The 23440-nt window shown below is 36.5% G+C and overlaps 1 protein-coding gene across 5 annotated transcripts in view; it reads right to left on the bottom strand.

Annotated features, from left to right (window-relative positions):
* Positions 1-23440, bottom strand: part of Col14a1 (collagen type XIV alpha 1 chain) — a 201008-nt gene that overhangs the window by 128230 nt on the left and 49338 nt on the right. For all 5 annotated transcript variants that reach the window (XM_048802064.1, XM_015486420.2, XM_015486421.2 and 2 more), the window contains exons 6-12: positions 16059-16214; positions 15109-15228; positions 13157-13321; positions 9084-9245; positions 3215-3366; positions 1944-2073; positions 705-850 (exon numbers count right to left, since the gene is read on the bottom strand). In XM_048802064.1, the coding sequence (XP_048658021.1) occupies positions 705-850; positions 1944-2073; positions 3215-3366; positions 9084-9245; positions 13157-13321; positions 15109-15228; positions 16059-16214 (1031 nt within the window). The remainder of the gene's footprint in view (positions 1-704; positions 851-1943; positions 2074-3214; positions 3367-9083; positions 9246-13156; positions 13322-15108; positions 15229-16058; positions 16215-23440) is intronic.

Genomic DNA, 23440 nt, shown 5'->3' with positions numbered 1-23440 from the left:
AAAATGACTATATAAAATATTCTTTAATGGTACAGACAGATATTCACATTAAATGAGATGAAAATGACAAGCTACAAAACTGCCTTCATTTGTTGTATTAAAAATGCATTTGTGGGGCTGGGGTTGTAGCTTAGCGGTAGAGCACTCGCCTAGCACATGCGAGGCCTGGGTTCGATCCTCAGCACCACATAGATAGATAGATAGATAGATAGATAGATAGATAAAGGTATCATGTCCAACTACAACTAAAAAAAAAAAATTTTTAAATGCATTCGAGCCAGGTGTGGTGGCACATTCCTGTAATCCCATCAGCTTAGGAGGCTGAGGCAGTAGGATCACGAGTACAAAACCAGCCTCAGTAACTTATCAGAGAACTGAACAACTCTATGAGCTCCTGTCTCTAGAAAAAATACCAAAAGGAGGCTGTGGATGTGGCTCAGTGGTTAAGCACCCCTGCATTCAATCTCTGATACCCCCAAAAAAATGCATTCATAAAGACTGTTAGCTAAATGTTAATAAATCATTATCTCTAGGTAGTAGGATTACAAATAATTTTTTTCTTGTTGTTAATCTGAATTTTTTAAGTTCTATACACTCAATTTTTATAGAATATATAGATATAGATATAGATATAGATATATAGATATATAGATATCTTTAAAAAGTCAAAGACTCTAGGACTACAGTAGGACACAGAGGGTTACCTCTTTTTCATCCCCAGCCAGGCCCTCTGTGAGAGGAGCATAGAGGATCAGGTATCCTGTGGCCCCAGGAACTGCATCCCATCTGACACGCAAACTGTTTTCGGTCACATCGTATAGTTCAAGGTCAGAAGCCATGGGTAAAGCAACTGCAAGAGGAGATTCATTTTAATGTTCAGCTATTTATAAGTATCCTTGAGAAAAAATGGAATAACCAAGAAATAAGGTTGGCCATGTTGAAGCAGGAGGCAGAAAGGGATAAGTTGCAAGCTCCTAGCTTAATGCTAATGACAAACATGAAATGTTGTTTTCAAATATAATTCTATATCCTTCAAAATGTGGCCCTGCCTACTTTTCTCACCAAGCTGACAAACTCAAAACTTTGCTTACACTTGCAAACTTTTGTTGATGTGTCTACAGCACTTCATTGCATCAGTGTGCTTATATGTCCTTGGTTTGCATGCCCACCCCTTACTAGACTAAAACATCCTCGAGAGCAAGGATGACCACTCAAACATTTCTGCAAAGTCGAGGTATAACACCCACCCTACAGATTCTTGTCAGCCATAAATCCAAAAATGTATAGAGAATGATTATCATAGTGCCTGGAATATTGTTCTTAGTGTTCTTTAAATTGTTATTGCTCCATCAGAGGTAGATATTCTTAGACAAAATTTTCAGAGTGTCTGTCATGTAGTAAAAATTCATTATTTGAAATTATTAAAAGAATGGTTGATCTTTTAAAAAACAATATCTCTTCCCATCATTCTTCCCATGAGTTATGTATCTTGTGTGTGTTGTTTATATGTGTTATCATGGTCATAGTATTCAGAATCTGGTTATGACAATGATATGAACAATGAAGAAAGATGCAAAATAATTTTCTTGGTAGTCTACTGGACAGAAGAGCCACAGAACTCTCACTCTACTTCTACTGATAGATTCTAACATAGTTCCTGGCTCATAAAAGCCATCTGTTTAATAAATAAATGAGTGTTTCTGCACCCTTTACCACCAAGGTTGCTCTCTCCTAAACATTCCAGAGAGTTATAACACCCATTTCCATATGTGGCACTGAAAATCAGCAGCTACATCATGGGACCTGTACCACAATTGGCATGAGAACTAGTTCCTATGAATTTGCCTTAGGATATATACCAGTGCAACCTGAGCAGCCTGATGTAGGAAAGCCACCTAAGCAGTGCTGGCCAAGTGAGAAGTGGTGTAGGATTAAATACGTACGTGTGGTTTCAGTTCCTCGTAGGCCTTCACTAGCAGTGTGAGCATATATTGCAAATACCGCTACTTGATATTCAGTCAAAGACATCAAATTTTTCAACACTGTGGAAGATAAGCTTCCATCCACCACCACCTGTTTGAAGAACAGTTTGAGAGTTTGAGGAATGAGAGTATGGGATATCTCATATGCAGAACTACAACCCAAAAGGCAAAAGTTTCCCCAGCAAGAAACATTTCACTGGTTATTTTATTATTTGTAACACATCCTCCTTACTCTTATGGCCACCAACTCTCCTTAAATTACCACATAAAGTGAAGCATCTTTTATGGAATGTGGCCAAAGTCATTTGTTAGTTCTTATCTAATGGAAATTGTGTCACTCCTGAGATAATCAATATCCTACTCATATCCACTACATAATAGGAGACAAATTATTTTTTTCCTTGGAAATTTGGGAAGCATCTGAAAGGTTTATTAGTCATGAAAAAGATAGAATAATTGGAAGCACTCTGGTTGTTTTTCTGTCCAAATGATTTACTTCTTATTTTTAATACTTGAAAGGAAAAAAATTTGCAAATCCTGCCATAACAATAATAATACAGAAGAAAACTATAAAACTTGCCGAGGTCAATCAGAGGTTAGAACAACAAAAGGAAATGGGGATTTCACCATATTTTAATTGATTCCCTGTGACAGCTGTATCAAAAGTAGGGATTGGGAAGGACCCAATCATTTGGCAAAAGGTGCTCTCTTCTGTGTTGGCCAACCCCTGAAAAATGCTGGCCACAGCTGTTTTATTATGACTTTTTAATTGCACTGATCTCCACAAACGTTCAGGAAACTCCAAATCCTGGAGGACTTGTCCATCATATCACCTCATAATTTGAAACACACAGACTTCACTAGGATAGAAATCTCATTACTCCCAAGTAGGAAAAAAAATGAATGAATATCAAAAGAGGTGCTGGCCAGATAATTGGCCCCTGATAAGTTTTACTTTAGAACTCACTAGCTTTAAGAAGAAGAATAAGCTAAGTTAGACATGCATACCTGGTCAGTCCTGAGAGTTATTTGATAGAGGGATAAGAGAAGAAGATGGAACCACCATAATTAGAGAGATGGGAGAACAATGTAGACACGTAGAAATGTATTTCAAATGATTCAAAATATTCTTGACAGAATAGTCTTTCAGATATACATGGGTCTTGTTCTTATTATTATAGAAGACTTCAGAGAACTAAAAGTATAGCTTAAAAATACTGTTTCCTTCTTACCTCTTGTGGTTTTCCACCTCTGGTGGGATAATACACAACTCTGTATTTTTCCACTTTTCCTGGGGCATGAGTCCAGTTAACCATAAAGCTTCTGGCTGTGACTTCAGAAGTAATCAACTCCGTAGGTGGCCCAATGGTGGTGAGGGCTGAGGCTAAAGCAAAGAAATATATCAAATAAACCATTTTCCCAAAGTTATCCCTGTAAGCCTAACAAATTTCATTAGTCAGAAATGACTGTTGCTTTTGTACTACCTCTTAGATTTTTTTTATCTCTAGGTAATTTGATGTAATTATTAATGTCTGTAATAGTTATTTCAAACATTTTAATGTCCATTAGATACCATGCACAATGCTAGGTTCTGAGGGTACAAACTTAAATAAGACATAGTCCTTGACTCCCAGGAATATTCTTTTTTTTTTAAATTTTTTATTGTTGGTTGTTCAAAACATTACAAATTTTTTGATATATCATATTTCACACTTTGATTCAAGTGGGTTATGAACTCCCATTTTTACCCCATATACAGATTGCAGAATTACATCAGTTACACATCCATTGATTTACATATTGCCATACTAGTGTCTGTTGTGTTCTGCTGCCTTTCCTATGCTCTATTATCCCCCCTCCCCTCCCCTCCCCTCTTCTCTCCCAGGAATATTCTTAAAGATATTTAAGAACATTGTTAATGAACAATAAAAAAGAGCATTAACTGAGCATGTGTGCTATCTAAAGGTATCCTTCTGAGTTCTTCATAAGTATTATTTCATTTCATTCTGAGTAGTTACTAATATAATTCACATTTTGTAGGTGAGAAAACCAACGCACAAGAAAGATAATGAATTTGATGAAGATCTCATCAATAGTAAGTCTCAAAGCTGAGAATGGTATCTGGGCTTCCTGGAGCATGTGGTTTTTAGAATAAGATGATACAACCTCAATCATAAAGACTTAAAGAAATGTCTGGCATAAAAATTTAAAAAGAAGAAAAAGCAAATAATATATACCAAATGCTTACTCTGAGTCAAAATACTAGATAAGCATTTTGTGCATGTTATATACATGTTAAAACAAATAGTTCTATAAAGACTTTGGAATGTAAAATTCAAATGGAGAAAGAATAAAAGGTGAAAACAAGAATAACAAGTTTGAGTTTTAGGATTTCTCTACCTTTAAAAGTACTTACCCAAGGGACTTTAATAACCACAGAAATTTTGAACATTAACTATGACCAGGAACTGTATTGCATGCTTTACCATCAACCACATGTAGAGTACTTTTGTGTGCATGAGAAGCTGGGATCTAAAGTAGTCTTACTCTGAATCCCAGAGAAATTTGTTCAGGATCCTGCTGCTTAGATACCCAACCCAATCCTAAGAGAGCTGGCCCGGAGAAAAGGGATGACAGGCAAGAGAAGGACATGAGCCAAATAGAGTCATGTCACATTCCTGGATACAATAGAGGCAGGAAACAAAACCAGACTCTTAAAATAAGACTTCAACATTGGCCCCTCTTCCAGATCACATAAGCCAGGTACAACCTACAGACCAATGATATCATGATGGGCGAATGTTAAAAATCCAGAATGAATTTGTTCCTGGGAAGACAAAGCAGATGTAATTTTCTCTATTCCTCCTTCTGAGTATAACTTAAAATTCTGAAAATTATATGAGAGACAAGCAGAAGAAGACACTGAAATCAGAGGAAAGGTAGGAAGCAGGGGACAGGGAGACTGCAGGACTCAAGTGATATCCCCGGGGTGAGTTTCCTGTTTCTTTTTTGCTCATATATTCTAGACATGGAACTAAAGTATCTGTCAACCCAGAAATATCAAAAGATAAAGACAAAAGAAAGATGTTGCAAAAAAAAAAAAAAAAGCCTATTTCTCAAAAAAGTATTTTTANAAAAAAAAAAAAAAAAAGCCTGCTCTCTCGAGTCAGAGGACTGGGAAAAAGTCAGCTTCCCAAGACAGAAAATTTTTAGGCATTAACTACTCCTGAAAACACTACAGAAAAAACTGTGTCCATGACAGCAAAGATCAAATGGGGAGTCAGTGCTTCTCCCCTTTCTTTGCTATACTCAACATCACCTCATCCCTGCACCCCAGTTAGGGTGGTCCATGGAGTAATAAATCATTTCTACCACACCCTTACCTGTGATATCAGTGGAGACCACATAAAGGGCCTGCCTGGTCTTCTAACCAGGGCCACCTCTTCACTCTGGGAGGGTGTCAGGGACCACCTAGTGGTGACTCAGAGCTTTCACCACTGTTCAGCAGTAAGGAGGTCACTTCCACAGCAGTGTTGGTGGAAGCCACCCAGGGACAAATAATGAGGGACTCCTGCTCCTCTACTAGGGTGGCATTAGTGGAAGGCTAGTAAATAGCCTCTTCTTCTAAGATGTTAAAGGAGACCTAGTCAGGAACCTGGACCTCTACTCCTACCTAGCAAAAGTGAAGCAGTGCCCCTACCTCCCTTGCCAGAGCAATACCAGAGGAAACCAGACAAATCAGAGTCCAGTCATCATAGGATAATTCAATGCACAATTACAAACAACTGAGACAAACGAAATAGAAAATCTTAGGAAAAAGTAAATAATATAAAAAGGAACCAAGTTGAAATTTTGGAAATAAAAAAAAAATGTAACAACCAACATTTTTACAAAAAGTTAATGAACTCAACAGCAGCATAAACTTGATTGATAGAATTACCTGATCTGAATAAGAGAAGAAAAGTAGACTTAAAAAATAACAGAGCCTTAAAGAGATGTGGGACTATAATGAAATACCTATTCATATCAGATTCCCAAAGGAAAAGAGAAAGAAGTCCGGGCTGAAAAAGCACTTGAAGAAATAATGCATCTCCAAGGCCCCTAATTTGACAAATCACACAAACTATAGATTCAAGAAAATGAGTATACCACCCCCAAACAAGACAGACACACAGAAATTCATACTAAGATATACTATAATAAAACTTTGAAAAACTAAACTCAAAGAAAAAAAAATTTTTATAAGTAATGAGAGAGAAACGAGACCTTTCCTAGAAAAGGAGAACCATTTGAATGACAGATTTCTCATCAGAAACCAGAAGGAAGAGGCACAACACTTTTCAAGTGTTGAGAGAAAAGAACTTTTCCAACCAGACCTCTATATTGAGCAAAAATATCTGAAATTAGGGGAAAACCAAGGCATTCTCATATGGGGGAAATTTTAAGAGAATTTATCACCAACAGACATATCCTAAAAGAATGGCTAAAGAAAGTTGTCTAAACAGAAAGAAAATGATTTAAAAAGAAGAAAACCTAGATCCTCTCGATGAAAGTAAAAATACCAGAAAGTATAAAAATAAGGAAGTAGGATACATTTTACTTCTCTTGGGTTTTCTAAATTATGTTTGATGGTTGAAGCAGAAATTTCCGATGTGGTTCTCTATATATACATAAGTATTTAAGACAATTACATGATACACAGACATGGTGTTAAAGGGACTTGAAAACAGGCAAGGTTTCTACACCTATACCATCAAAATAAGAAAGGAAACAGAAATTACTATAGTACCTTGAGACATCAAAGTAATAATAAGAGAATACTCTGAAGAACACACACATTAATCCTACAAGCCTGATGAAATGGATTAACTCTTTGAAAATCAGAAAATTTCTTCCTACAATTGAGAATCAGGCAAAGATGTTTACTTACAACTGTTATATTCAATCAGTATGAGAAATTATAGCAAATGCAATAAGGCAAGAAAAGGAAATAAAATTTATAGTGATCAAAGGAAATAAAAATTATGGCAAATAAACTTCCATATTTGCAGATGATTGTATACATAGAAACTCTCTAAAACCTAGAGAAAAACTTCTAGACTACTTAACAAGTACAAATCAGAAGATCATAGCATAAAAATATCAACTTTATTTCTCCTTATAATCACTGAACATGTGGACACTGAAATTAAAAATACAATCAAAGGGGCTGGGGTTGTGGCTCAATTGGTAGAGCATTTGCCTTGCATATATGAGGCACTGGGTTCAATCCTCAGCACCACATAAAAACAAATAAATAAAATAAAGGTATTGTATCTGTCTACAACTGAAAAAAAATTTAAAAATACAACCAAAATCACCCAAATAAAATTAAATACTTAAGTGGAATTCTAACAAAACCTGTATAGGATATAAGTATATGAGACACATAAGTCCTGAAAATTATAAAAAGCTGATAAAAGAAATCAAGAATGTCTAATAAAGAGACACAAATGTATTCATTGATTAGATGACTCAACAAGGTAAAAATGATTCTTCTCCCCATATTGATATTTGGTAATTGATATTTGATAATTGATTATTGATTTATTGTAATTCCTATCAAAATCTCAGTAAGATTTTTTATAAAGATTATTCTAATACTTAATGGGAAGGCAAAGGAATCAGAAGAGTAAATGAGTATACCATTTAAAAAGAATAATCAAGTAGGAGAACTCAATTCTACCTAATTTCAAGACTTACTATGTAGCTATAATAATTCAAGATGATATTAGAAGAGGGTTAGACAAGTAGATTTAGTGCACCAGACCAGAGAACTCTGAAATAAACCCACATAAATTATTCCTACCTGATCTCTGACACAAAAAAAATATTCAACTTGAAAATGGACAAAAGACATGAAGAAACATTTTACCAATGAAAACATACACATGAAGAAATAAGTATGTGAAAAGATGTTCTTTAGCCATGAGGAAAATGAAAATTAAAACCATAGTGTTGCATCTCTCCACACCTCTCAGAAGAGCTAAATTTTTTTAAAAAAGTAGTAGCAATAACAAATGTTGTGACGATTCACAGAAACTGGGTCACTTATACGCTGCTAGTGGGAGCAAAAAATGCTACAGCCACTCTGGAAATAGTTTGACAGTTTCTTAATGAAAACGAAACCAAATATGTTACTAGGAAATGATCCAGCCATCATACTCCTGGGCATTATTCCAGAGAAAGAAAAACTTATGTTCATTCGAGAAACCAACACACAAGTAAACAAACACAATGTGTTCATGGATTGGATGAGTCACAAACACATACACAAACATTCACAGCAGCTTTATTCACAGTAGCCAAAAGCTGGAAAGAATCCAGATATCCTTCAATGTGAGAATGATTAAACAAATTGTGACACATCCATACCAGGAAATATGATAGTGCAATAAAAAGGAAAGGGCTATTGACACATGTAACGACTTGGAGGAATTTCTGGGGAATCATTCTGCATGGGGAAAGAATGTGCCTAAAGATTATATATTGCATAATTTCACTCACATAATTTTTGCAATAAAAGAAAATTAGAGATGGGGAACAATTTGGGGGGAAAGAGTTTGGGAAGGATGTTAGTCAGGGTGGTTATAAATGGGTAACAGGAGCCACAGTTGCAGTGATGGAAATGTTCTGTACCTAGACTGTACCACCGCTTGTGATATGGGAGCTATAGTTTTTGTAAGATGCTACCATTGGGGGAAACTGGTAAAGAATGCACTCTCTATGTATTATTTTTTTACAATTGGATGTGAATGCACAATTATCATAAGACTTAAAGTTTAATTTTAAAAACATGATGGTAAAAAAGAATTTAATTTAATTTAAAAACCGTGGTGGTCTAAATGGAACACTATGGAGAAAAAAATCTAGTGGTCAAAGCAGCCCTCCATCAGCCCTACAACGTTTGTCACGATACTCCCTGTCTACTCTGATGAGTTAGGACCAAAGGGAGCCTTAAGAAACTTGAAATGAGGAATAGCAAGGGTTTCTATAGTCCGGCATAGACTTTGTGCTTGGCGACACTCACATCCCTGGGACTGTGCTCTGTCGCCCACTTGCCTTTAATTTCCCGGTCCTGTTCTTCCACCCTGGAACACACGGTCCTTGTCAGGCTCTCCACCACCGTGTGCATCAGATCGAATTCGGCAACGTTGTACACGTGCGTGCTGTCCGGTTCTGAGGCGATTTCCTGCAGCTCGTTCAGGTCAGCATTTTTCACCCCTGGCATTGAGCACAACAGGGACAATGGTGACCTTCATGTCTCATTGGAAAGAGCAACTGCAGGGGGCCTGGCTTGACCCAGGCTGTTCATTTTGATAAATAATGAAAATTTTTATTTTAAATTAAAACACATGCATGCTGGGTGTGGTGTTGCACACCTGCAGTCCCTGCTATTCAGGAGGCTGAGGTGGAAAATTCTCTTGAGCCCAGGAGTTTGAGGCCAGCCTGGACAATGTAGGGAGTTCACATCTCAAAGGGATGAATGAGCCCACCCTGGTGGCACAGGCCTGTAATCCCAGTGACTCAAGAAGCTGAGACAGGAGGATCAGGAGTTCAAAGCCAGCCTCAGCAAAAGCGAGGCATTAAGCAACTCAATGAGACCCTGTCTCTAAATAAAATACAGATAGGGCTGGTGATGTGACTCAGTGGTCAAGTGCCCCTGAGTTGGATCTCCAAAACTCCACTCCCCACCATCCCTGCCTGCCAAAAAAAAAAAAAAAAAAAAAAAAAAAATTTGCATTTATCAAAGGAAATGAATGATTAAATAAATACATAATAAATATACACATGAAATAAATTGAAAAATATACCTAAATCTTCTATGTCATAATAGGAAATAATAGCTTTGATTCTCTAACAAAGAATGTATATAGAAAGAAAACAAACAAGAAAGGGCCAGAGTAAGAATATGGATTGTTAACAAAATGAAAGCTATTATGTGCCTGTGTCCCGACAAATGGCAGCTGGGACTCCTATCTCAGGTCCCGACTGGTTATACTTCCCCTGCTGATAGACTTGCAGGCTTAGAGTGGGTCGAAAGCATCTGCTACTTTAAAGTGACATGTTTCATGTCAGATTGTTTTTTTAAAAGTCAGCTTCCAAAGCCTTTTTTTAAATGATTAGATAGTAATTTTTCTCAGTACATCCTAACAGGAAGATCATTTAATGAAACTAACCTCTGCTTTCATAAACACTGCAGAAGCAACAGTAATTAAACCAGGACTCTATACTATCAAAGCTTCTGGTTTAAATTTCTGTGAAATAAGGTTACTTAAATTGAGAGAGATTCCTAGAATGAAAATCACATACATTTAAAATTATTATTATATAGGAGTGAGCCAAGAGAAATCTTAGGGGGAATTTGTTTCTAGCATATTCAAAACAACTTGCTGCCTAATAACCAATGAAATTTTCCTTGTGCAAAAAGGAAGTTCCAGTCCTTCCACAATATCTACTGAATGCCATTATCACAGGCCAAGCAAAATCCCGAGTCTCTGTAACATAGCAGGGAACAGAGAAGGGCAGAGAGCAGTGGACACTAACACTTGGAAGAATGTTTACTATGCCCACAGCATTGAGTATTTTACATATATTAATATGTAAATTATTACATATTAATAATAAGCTGTGAGGTCGGCATTATTGTTTCTGCCAACTTCCAGATGAATAAATATGCAGAGAGTTTAATTCACTTGCTCGAGATTACACAGCTAGTGAATGTACAGCTTGGATTTTATTATGCCACGCTCCATCTCAAAAGAGTATACGCTAAAATTAGTAAAGTTTTACCATTGCAATTAGAGGTAGAAAAGGAGAGGTCCAAGGTTAGGTTTTATGGGTATTAAGGTAGATTTGTCTTCCCCAAACTTTAGCAGACAAGAAGGGTTTCTTTATAAATCCCTGTCATTTCAATCATCTGGAAGTATTAAAAGGAGGTAGTCTGGAAGCAAGGAAGAGAGATGACCTGAAGCAACATGAATTACTTCTTAGATGCCTGGCCGTGCCAAGTAACTTAGCTGTCAGTCTCGACATATTGAGTAACAAAGCATTGGTTGTCTCTGAACTTTTCTCTTTAGAAGGTTTTAAGATAATAAATACAGATGATTTCCAGGTAATTCCCAGAGGGAAAAAAAAATAGTCCAAGTCATATCTGGATGAATTCACTCAAAAGTTTTGTTTAAAAACTCATCCATTCATTATTAACAAGAGAAGAGAATGGAGGGTAAACACACAAGCTAATCCCCCATGAGTTTTAAGTCTTCTGTAGAGATTTCCTTTATTGGATGAAGGGATAAGAAAATAAAAAATAAACCTCTGTGATGTTTTTTGCCTGGGGATTTATTCTAAAATGCACATATGATTCCATATTAATTGAGTGCACAACTGAAGCAATCAGCCACGGGTGCTTTCTCATGACACTCAGTTGAAACTGACAAGTTTGGACTCATAAGAATATTCTAAGAAACATATCCTAAAATTAATCAATCTTCCTTTCTGAATAAAATAGTTTGCCTTGCAACTGCATGGAAAAGAAAGAAAATGGTGATAGTGACTTTGAAGGAATTTATTGTGTAAGGATTTTGCTTTGCCCATCTTTGTGCCCCAGCACACACCACAATGCCTAAAACACAGTCGATAAGCAAATACTTCTTGAATAAAGCATTCCAAAATTCACATTTTGAGCAGCAAACCAATAATGGGTCAAAGGAATTTTTACTTTCATTGATAACTATGAAAGATGTATTGTGTAACTTCAGAATGATAAATATTAATGCCAAGAAAGTTTAAATTAAGTTCCAGGACCAAATTTCTCATTTATTTTAAGGACTGAAGTTATCATATAGTTAAAAGTCACTTAGATTATTGTCCATTTAAGTTCCATAAGTGTTCTAGTAAATATGGAAAATATTTAACAGTCCTCTTTCTGCCCAGATTTGTGATGTTTGCCAATCACTGCAGTATGAATATGTAACTATGATTTATTTCAAACTATCCAAGTGAGGTCACAGGATACTGATGTAGGAAGAGATGTGCACAATTGGTTCTTGCAAACTGGTCTCAGCCGCTCCTGCAGACCACTGAGATACAACACTGCCTTCCCCTCCACAAAACACAAACACATTAAAGTAATAAACTTATAATTTACTGAAACAAAGTTGGAACACAATACATCCTTTTCCCCCTAGATTTTTTTTATTCTATGTTCTGTGAATGGCAAATATAACCATGCCACCTCTATACGATAAGATGCCTCACTTATCTGCATAAAAATAATATGCTTCTCTTACATGTATCTTTCATGAGAATTTGGATTTTTAATACTAAGGGTAATATTGCTATTTTAGAAATCATTGGGCCATCAAATCATTCCATAAGCATTTTCTAAACATTTGTTTTGTGTCAAGCACTGGGTTAGGTGATAGGAATGAAGAAGATGCAATATTCCCCCATAAGGAACCTATTGCTTAGAAATGCTATAGAGATAAGAAAAAGAGAGGAAAGAACACAGTTTCTACAACTTTTGCAGCTGTTCTTAGACTGTTCTTGGCTGGACACTAGTGAAAAACAGATACCAAACACAGTATGTCTGTCTTAATTGATATATAACTCCAAGTGGAGTTCATTGCACAAATCAATGGGTTTCACATGACATTTCCATATTGAGGATATCATGCTTTGGTCATATCTACACTCCCTTTTAAGGGGTTAGTTTCAAATCAGTAATACTGCATATCTAGAACTCCAGGCTTTCTTTAAATAGCTGCAGGACATTAATTCCTTGAAAATAATAAATTGGTTTTGCCCTAGACAATCAGAAAAGAGATAAACTGATCCTAAAGAGAATGTCCTAACTAATTAAATGGTATCAGACATGCACCTGACCTTTTATGTCAATTCATGCTTTTCATGTGTTATGGTCAATATCCCATCTAGAGGTCCTGTCACTGTGCAGTACATGACAGTTTGCAACACTCTCATTTTAAATGCAAGGAAGTTGGGATCTGAGAACAGCTGACTGTGAGAACCAGAACTAGAAAGCACTCAGGTATATGGCTTTCCAGGAACTGACCCTTGCATTGCATAACAAATTAATCAGTGGGTGACTGGGTCCACAGCGGAAGAACACATACCTATAGCAAACAGTTCTACACCAGACTCACGAAGGTTTCTAGATGGTGGAATAATATCATCTTGAGATTTTCCATCTGTGATTAAGATGCCAATTTTGGAAACTCCAGTCCTTGATCCTGCTTCTGGTTTAAAGCTATTTTCAAAAATGTAGCTCAAAGCAAGACCTGGGAGGAAAACAAGGAAAAATCAACACAAAGCTACTGTCTCTAATCAAAAGCCTTCTGATTCTGAAAAAATGTAACCACAAGATGCATAACTTATTGAACTAAAAGAGGTTTTATTAGATGTTGAGTCTTCATTTTCAAAATGACCTTGTGCTTGACAGATCTGAAGAAAAACGAAAATCCATCAGAATAAAGGCAATAAAGTAAATGAATAGTGCATCTTTGAGACAGACTATTATATACTCTTAATTGAATATATTGACATAGAATAATGCACTTCACTTATTCAAATGTTAACAAAATACCTCTCCTAGGTGTATCTTTCATATGCATTTTGATTTTTAATACTAAGGGTACTGTTGCTATCTTAGAATTCCTTCAGTCTATCAAATCATTGCACAACAATTTGCTGGACGCTTGTTCGGTGTCAAGCACTAATGATAGGAATGAAAAATCAAAGTGACACCTGACCTGCTGTTAGTCTACAGCTATGTTCAAAAATGTAGTTCAAAGCAAGAGCTGAGAGGAAAACGAGGAAAGATAAACAGAAATCAACCGTCCCAGTGGTTTCACCCCCAGATGAGAGGAATAAATAGAGAAGATTCCTGGCCTCTGCCTGCCACTGTGGGCTTTCACAATATTTTACTTCATAACTGTAGATGCAAAGACACTGAATTCATGGCAACAGATGCTAACAGAGCTTGTGTTCAAGAAAAACAAACCTTTATACTTATGATGAAACAATAACTCCCACACATTAGTGACTGTCCAAAATATTATCACTACACTTTCAATTTTGTTCATGATGTTCTAAGAACCAAAAATTTCTCTCTCCCTTTCTTCCTTCCCCTCTTCTCCCACTCCTCTCTGCTCCCCCCCACAAGTAATGAGAACATATCTAAAATCATAAAACTCCTACCTTCTGAGACAAATTCCATTCACAAAGAAATAAGAAATACTGCAATACTGTTACAGCATTTGTGCTTAATAAGCTTCCATTTTATTAACAAAAATTCTGCTACATTTTGCATCAAAATAGCAAAGAATTATCAAGATTTCAGTGGCTTACCAAAAAGTCAATAAGAGAATCTTCATTATTAAAATTGAGTATCTATATAATGTGTTAGGCAATAACTTGTACTAGGGTTAAAATAAGCAAGAACAGGGCTTGAGGTGCATGCAGCTCCATGGTACAGCACTCGCCTAACATTCATGAGGCCCTGGGTTCAGTACCAGCCCACAAAAATTAATAATAATAATAATATAATAATAATAATTATAAACAACAAAACTACACAAACCCTTTGGATAATTATAATGTCGATATTATTATATGAATCATTTTTCAAAAATGCTAATGAGCCAAAAGTCCATAAATATTTTCTTGATAACTACTGATTTCAGAATAAGAGCAAAACAAAGTACCTTCTTTAAAAGTAAGAGAGAAATTTGTTTTAATTTAAGTGTCAGGATGAATATACATGAAAAGAGGGGAAAAGGAAGGAAAATGAACTAATAAAGGCCAGCAGACTGCTGGCCTGGGTGATTGCTTTATTTTCTTCTAGCCCAATCAACCCCTTACAGGGACATGAAGTTCCTACAGCAGAACAAATGAGAGGTGTGGGGTTTAACTCTTACCACTGAGTTCAAAGAGCTACCTAAGAATTACAGGTGCCGTTTGGTTAACAAATCAGTATGCTAAGTCTTTAAAAGTAGCCAAATATGGTAATACAACTTTATTCTTTGGAAATAGATGTTGCTTAAAACGTGGATTGAGAGAAGCATACCTGTTAGGGTATTCCCTCCCTTGTATGGAAGGTTCCGGACAGCTTCAATCACTTCATCTTTTGTGTTGAAGGCATTCAAGTGCCATTCTATTCTGGGGTCACCACTATACTGTGCAAGGCCTGGAAAAGATGAGAAATCCCACAAGCAATGATGTGTTGCTCAAGAATGTCACAGACCAACCACTCAAGAAATCAGAAGGGGTGAGGGCCTAATTTTGTACAACATTTTCTTTCTTTTGTCTTGACTATAGACTTTCAAAAAGAATTCCTGACATCAATTAAAGAAATTAAGTTTATGTATGCAGGAGTAGAAGGAGGGTACAAATTTTCTAACCCTATAGAAGTTAGCACCTAATTAGGTATTTGACATTCAAAAGAAAAAAATCCCTGGTCACATATGCAGATAAAAGGTCTAGAATTATTTGTTAATATTAAATTTCAAAGGAATGATTTTCCTCAATTTTGCTATTTAAATATGAGTTAAACTATGAGACTTTATATTATAAAAATATATTATTTTATTATTTATAATATTACTCAAAGACTTGCAATTTTTTGCTTTTAATCTTGGCTAGCAATAACTTAGCAAAGATTATCTTGTACTACTTCCATTTTTTTTCAACATTTCCCTGGATTCAGCTATCTTTTTTTTTTAAATAAAACCTGCTATGTGACAAGAATCATAAACAGGCTATACCTTTAAAACCTTATTATTGTTATTAATAGAGAAGATTCTGACTTTTCAGAAAATTAAAATGTATTCAATAATTAATTGGATGATATTGCCATAGCAAAAATTAGTTAGGAATAAATAGTTATTGATCCAAACATGCACTTTAAGGAACATCAGTATAGTTGCTACTGTAATTCTAAATAAAAGTCAGTTTGTAGAGTTTTCCGGTGGTTTTATATTGATAGCTGACTACTATTGTCAATAACAGGAGATATACCAATTCGTGTCTTCTCTGAGCCCACACTGAACGCTGTAACCAGGTTTTCCAAGAAAAGCCGAACCAGTCTGAAGTTGAATCTTCCAATACTCCAAGAACCATCAACCAAGATTACAATATCAGCAATCGCTGGAGTTTCACAGAAAAATTTTACTTCTGTGAAGCAAAAACCAGAAAAGCACACATGTTAGTTACTGTTGGAACCTCTAAAAGACTTTTTTTTAATGTCTCTCAAATAACAGTGCTAAGGTTACAATAAAGTTCCCATTAAAGCAGTCATCTTTTTACAACCCTGCCCTTAGATGCATTCTTACTAGGAAAAAATTGTGGTAACGGTTGGCAGCAGAGTCAGAGTTCTGGAAATAGTTAGCAAAATACTGGCAGGTTCCTGCCAACCTGGCATCTCATCCTTCTGAGTGTTTTAGAAAGTAGTGTCTGTACAAAATCATCCAACTTTGGGCTCTGGCCTGCAGATTCTTTCCAGGAAAGGTCTTAGCAACACCAGTGTAGGTCAGTCAGCCAAGATGGGAAGATGACCAAGAAGCCAAAAGGTGGCTCTCCTAGTCTGGTAAGTCTATGCTGGAGGAAGTGATAGGAAAGAGAAATTTTCCCAAATTCAAGGAAAAGTCAAGGCCAAGCATTTAATCTAAGAAAGGTACACAGACCTCTGCTAAAGTAGAAAGTTTTCTGGAGAAAGAAAATTGGAATACAACCCAAGAATTTCCTCTAATTCCAAAAAAAAAAAAATTGTATATTGTCCATGCAAGATTCTCTCCTTGATAATTATCTAAGTAATTGACTTTCTTTTGTTGGCGGCAGGTACCAGGGATTGAACTCAGGGGCACTCAACCACTAAGCCACATCCCCAGCCCCATTTTATATTTTCTTTAGGTCTCACTGAGTTGCTTAGCACATTGCTTTTGCTAAAGCTGGCTTTAAATCGCAATCCTCCTGCCTCAGCCTCCCGAGTCGCTGGGATTACAGGCCTGCATCACCTTGCAGAGCTAAGTAATTGACTTTTTAAATGGCTCTATGAGGACTCTAGATAATGATCCAGAAAAGGATGCCTAGTGACTGGAGTGGCATGACAGAAGCTTGACCACCAGAGAATGTCCCCCACCCACAGGAATCCTGGGAGATGAGAGTAACCGGCCATGTTTTTGCTACAAGGAGCAGGCTGCTTGACTAGCTGAAAACCACCACTTCTGTTCACAGACAGCCAGCATGAGGGAATACTCTTGAAGTGTTTTACAAATCCTTTAAGACGTCATGGTATTTTTAGTGCCTTTAGGAGCATTGCATCATACTCTAGTCTGTGCTTCCAAAGGACTGCTTGACTCGGCGGCAATTTCATATTAAGAGAGGAGATCAAGCTGCGTGTGTGTATGTGTGTGTGCATATGTGTTTATCCACTTTGTGTCTTGAAAGCCCAGAAAATCCCTACTTAGTTTGTTTCCTTGGTATATATCCAAAGGACTTAAAATCAGCATCCTACAGTGACATAGCCACATCAATGTTTATAACAGCTCAATTCACAATAACTGAGCTATGGAGCCAACATAAGGGCCCTTCAACAGATGAATGGATGAAGAAAATATGATATATATACACTATAGAATATTACTCAGCCATAAAAAAATGACTTTATGAAATGTGCCAGTAAATAAATGGATCTGGAGACTGTTGTACTGAAATAAGCCAGTCCCCCAAAAACCAAAGGTCCAATGTATTCTCTGATATGTGGAAGCTAACCCACAATAAGGGTGGGGGCGTGAAGCGAATTGGATGAGACAAAGGGGAATGAAGGGAAAGGAGGGAGGAAAGGAAAAAGAAAGACAGCGGAATGAATCTGACATAATTTTTCAATGTGCATATATGAATACACCATAGTGAATCCCACCATTGTGTACATCCACAAAAATAGGGTCCTAGTTAGAATAAGATACAGTCCATGCTCATATAATTACATCAAAATGGATTGTACTGTCATAACTAAAAGAACCAATAAAAAAAAAACTTAGGGTTACACCCATTGGAAGATGGGCATTACTCTCAAATTTCAAACTTCAGTTGTTAAAAGGCATTGTTTACCATGTACGTCCTGCTAACTAATTAAATTTGTAATATGAAAAAAAAGACAAAAAATATTTAAAATATAATTTATATATTGAAAACCAAAGCACAGGTGTGTTAAGAAACAAAACCAATATGTTTATAACCTAAAGAAAAACAGCTGAACTACTATGGTTGGCATTGGCAGCTTAATATGCCTTTGCACCTACCACACCACTTTGCCTTAAAGGGTCTCGGTTTTTTTTTTTTTCCAGAAATAAATATGCATGGAACATCTAGATACTTTTACTAGATGGGGGGGAATATATTTGCCAATGAAACACTCCAGTCTCCTATGGAGCTCAACAGTACACCTCACTCCAAAAGTTAATAGTTTATATTTTTTGGCAATAAATTCCCATTTTTTAATAGAAGAAAGCTACCAGCTTTGTATCTGGGAGTCAGCCCTACTGTAACAAAGCAAGAAAAGTCTAAAATGGAATACTGCCACGAATCATGGGATAAAAATTAATGTGGGTTTTGGACATAAGCAGGGAAAATTGAGGTTTGATTAAGCTTTAAGGACCCATTTCTCTAATTTTTTTTTTTTTTCTGGGGAAAGCCTACTCCCAAATGAAGAGTAGTTCTCTTCCAAAACTGCTAGAAATACTCACACAATTGTTAAGGAACAATGCAGAAAAGCTCTTAGAAAGAAACACTTTCTGTTTATGTGGAAGAGGAGTAAGAAAACTGGTATTTTATGTTTTAAAAAAATGATCTCCATTAAGAATGCTCTGTTTATTGAGTACATTGAAGTCATAGTAACTTAGAGATATAAAGAAGATCTAGCCCAGGTAAGGTATAAAATCAACTGACTATAAAACAAAAGATAACTTTAATAATACTAAAATTTCAAAAACACCTTAAAATAAAAAAGATAAGTTCAACTGGAAAAATGCCTGTGTAATATATAAAACCAAAAAAGAATTTATATTAAGAAACATAAACAGATTTTATAGAGAACAGAAAATATACATGGTCAATAAATGAATGTAGAGGGTTTTCAAGATGGCAGAATGGAGGTCATTTTCCTGGCTGCTCTGTGGTGTGAAACCCAGAAAGCAGATAGGCAGCCCCTCAGCAAGGTGGGTGAACAAAAATGGGGCTGGGGGTGGGGTTATACTGGAATTTAATACTGTATATTCAAAGCAGATTAGGGACTCAGGAGGTTAGATATAATAAGGAAGAAATCCCCAGCGTTACAGCTGTCACTGCAGCCAGAGGCATGAGCCACAATAGTCCCTCTGTGAGCAAAGTAGAAGGATAAGGGAATTAAAGAAACCCATATTTTTAGGAGGCCTGAGGCATGTCTGGGTAAGGAGAGTTTAGAGATCAAAGACACTGTCTGACTAAACTGAAAGGCACACTGAACACAATAACCTTGTGTGGGGGACAGGGGTAGCCCCATTTCTCCCACCTGCATGTGGAGGAGAGAGGAAAGAACTATTTTGAAAGCACAGCACAGTGGCCAGCAGCTGGGGGAGCCAATTCCTGGCAAACCTGAGTTTGGCCCAATATATAGGCCTGGTAAACCGACACTGCACTCCATAGAATGTGCCTAAGTGACCAGGAGAAAATCAAACATGGAGAGAGGTTTACACAGGAGACAGTTGATCATATAAACCCATCTGGCTCTCCCCTCCCCCTCTGATCCTGCCACTTTCAGGACCAGCTGGAAAAATACCTGTGTAATATGTTAAACCAAGAAAAAGAATTTATATTAAGAAACATGAACAGATTTTATAGAGAATGGGAAATATACGTGGTCAATAAATGAATGTAGAGGGTTTTCAAGATGGCAGAATAGAAAAATAGAAAAGCACCTGGCCAGGAATTTGAAAGGGCAGGGGTGGAAGAGATTGAGTTTGGAGACTGAACCCACCCGAGACCAGAAAATGTGGGGGCTGCCAGTGATCCAGTGGACTAAGAATTGGCTCCTCCACCACATGAGTGGGACCAAGGGGTGATCTCTGGGATGCAATCTTCCAGTGTGCACTTGCAACTGCTGGGCCCTGGAGGTGTGCAGATTTAAAATCTCCAGACCAGCGGGAATGGTAGTGCACACCTGTAATCCTAGCAGCTTGGGAGGCTGAGACGGGAGCATCACGAGTTCAAAACCAGCCTCAGCAATGGCAAGGCTTGCTAAGTAAAACTCAGTAAGACCCTGTCTCTAAATAAAATACAAAATAGAGCTGAATGCAATATCCTTGTGTTCAAAGAGATGTAGCTCAGTGGTTGAATGCCTCTGAGTTCAATCCCTGGTACTTAAAAAGTAAATAAATAAATAACTCCAGACCAATTGGCATTCAGCAAAGAGCCTGGAGTATATCTAAGCCTAAACCTTGACTCCAGAAATTCTGCCTATAGGATAACCTCTCTTTTCTAACAAACCCCCACCCCCAGGGTGGAACAAGCATCACACTCCAGACAACCTCACCTATCACTTCTGAGAGGGAAACTGAAAATCCTTTGAACTCCAACAGAGATGATTCTTTAACTTTTCATCAAGATTTTTCCTTTTTTCTTTTCTCTGTTTAATTGACCTTAATGGTTCAGAGCCATTTATACATATTCACATTTGTTTTTTTATTATTATTATTTCTAGCATTTCTGAAGCCATTATTTTATGGATCATTTTTTATGAGGACTAGGAAGTTTGATACATATATTTCAGTTTTGCTTTGTAGTCTGTTATTTTTATTTTTAATTTTAAAATGTTTAATTTAAATATATTTTTTGTCTCACATATCTCTTTCCCTTGATTTTCTTTTTCTCTTTTCTGCTGTTAACAGTCAATCTCTATTATTCTCTCTTTCACTCTTTATTTTTTACTTATATCTTCTCTCCTCCTCCCTTATAATCATCACATCCTAATCACTTCTGTTCTCTCCCTGTCCAACATTCAAAACTGTAAACCCATTTGTAAATTCACTGTTTTTATTGTAGGCAATTGTTGGCATTTCCTTCTAAAGTTAAATATTGAACCAACCTTATCACCTAGCAATCCACTGTTGAGTCTACAACAAAGGAAATTCTTTCACACATACAACGGGAGATAAGTAGGTGGAATTTAACAGTAGCACTGTTCACAGTAGTAAAAAGCTGGAAACAACTCAAATACCATTAATATGAGAGAGGATCATTAATTATGGCATTGAATGGAAAGTAATATAACAGCAAAATTAAATGAGCTATTTCACTGAAATACAGTGAAATAGCTCATTTAATTAAGCAGGAAGGAATCTCAGCAACCTACTGCCATTTGGAAAATAGCAATATTTGGTGGTTGAAAAAAATGTAGGTACAAGAACATTACATTTAAATGTGATGGTAGACCTAGGTAAAAAGGACAGCAAGGGAACAGGAAAGAAGGGATCCAAGGTGGACTGCTTGGGTGAGAGGACCATGGATCTGGGGTAGTGCCAGCACCAGGTGGATAGATGTGGGTGGTAGTCAAGATCTGAGATCTTGAGGAGGAAGGGTGGGCTGCTTATTATGCCACACACACAAATATTCAAACTAACTAATTAAAAGAAAAGTGAAGTAATCCTACCTGGCTTGCAGAAGACATTATCTAGGAAAATACTTTTATGTTTATGTCATATAATGCAAGCACCCAAAATCCTAAATGCAAGCTATAATTTCAGCATATTGTATTTGAAATTAAGACTGGTGCCCTGTTTCCTAATTTAAAGTCCAGCATCTGTTACATCAGCAGAAAGATGTTCTTTTCAAGGACTTCAGATGTCAAAATCTACTACTGGTTCTGTATTCCAAAGTATGATTTTTCTACACACTCACAAGGGAACTATAAAAACTTTTTTCCCCAAAGGTCCTAAACCCAGGTTATTACTCTAAGATAAATCCAAACACAATGAAACCTAGTGGCTATTGTCTGTTGTAACAAGCACAAAGGCAGCGCATAGGTCTTCAGGCGGGTGAGTGTGGGTGGACCTGCCCATAGACAAGTGTCACAATTGTCCTGTCAGCAGGTTTACCTTTGCCAGAGGCATCTAGACACTTCAAGTTTCCTAACCAAAGCTATTTAAAGAGATTTAAAGCTGTTATGTTCAAGTTCTATGATTACACATCTCAAACATTATTCTAGCTGCTCTAGTAGATATTTTGAGAAATATACCCAAATTCTTGTCATGATAAAACAAGCCCAGTTTCAAAACTGAAGACAAATACTATCACCTTCCACTGGCAAACACCTTATCCATCTCAATATTCATTAAGGGAAAGAGGCCAATCAAAAAGAAAATAAGCAAGTGACTTAAAATGAATCAGATGGTAGGGGAAAAAATACATATGCCTGGGGGACCAGGTTAATATTGCATAAAACCCAGTAGCAAAATATAATTTAAATTGCATTAAAGATGAATAAGTAATATACTCTTATTGTTAAAACAATATTCAAAGCTGGGGTTGTGACTCAGTGGTAGAGTGCTTGCCTAGCATGTGTGAGGCACTGGGTTCAATCATCAGCACCGCATAAAAATTAATAAATAAAACAAATGTCTTATCAGCAACTAAAAAAATTTAAAAAAAACAATATTCAGTGATTCATTTTTAAATAAACTAAATCCTTTTTGCTCTCAATATTGTATGTACAGTTAAAACATAGAGAAATATTGTACACTTTGGATATTTGCAATTTTTTTGACAAACATCCTAGTCAGTAAGTTTTTGCATACACCAAAAAGAAAAATAAAGTTAAGCAAAGGGATAAGGAGAATGACCTCTTGAATTATATTCTATTTCAGCTTTTGGCAGAACATGAACTTTATCAAAAACACAACTCTGAAAAAAAACCAGAAAGAGTAAAAATATAGATATATGCTTTAACAGCTAAATGCAACACTCAATATATGAGGCAGACTGCAAAGCTCACAGCTGTCTGATATCAGAATCAAAAGGAACAACTGCACAAGTAGAGAAAGAACAGTTCTCACTCAGTTCTGCACCTTCTAAAGCTGCAAGGTAAGAAAGCCTGAGAGAACTAACAGTTTCCTGCCATTCCATATCTGAAGGCTACATTCATCATTATATTAAACGGCGTGCCCTTCACATCAATCTATTGATTTAATAGATAGTACTATGAGACAGGTACTATTATTATCAGTCCTGAAAATTATGTCATATAAGAATTCTGTGATTTGCCCAAGGTGTCAGATAGCTAAGTGGCAAAGCGTGGATTTGAACCCAGGTAACATGTCCCATATCTCATGAAGGCACTCTACAGCATATACACTTAGAAAGTGTGGGGG

The sequence above is a fragment of the Marmota marmota genome, unplaced genomic scaffold (assembly GCF_001458135.2).
Source record: "Marmota marmota marmota unplaced genomic scaffold, marMar, whole genome shotgun sequence".
In the NCBI taxonomy this organism is placed as follows: Eukaryota; Metazoa; Chordata; class Mammalia; order Rodentia; family Sciuridae; genus Marmota; species Marmota marmota.
Note: the sequence above shows the minus strand (reverse complement) of the source record. Positions and strands in the feature narration are given on the sequence as shown.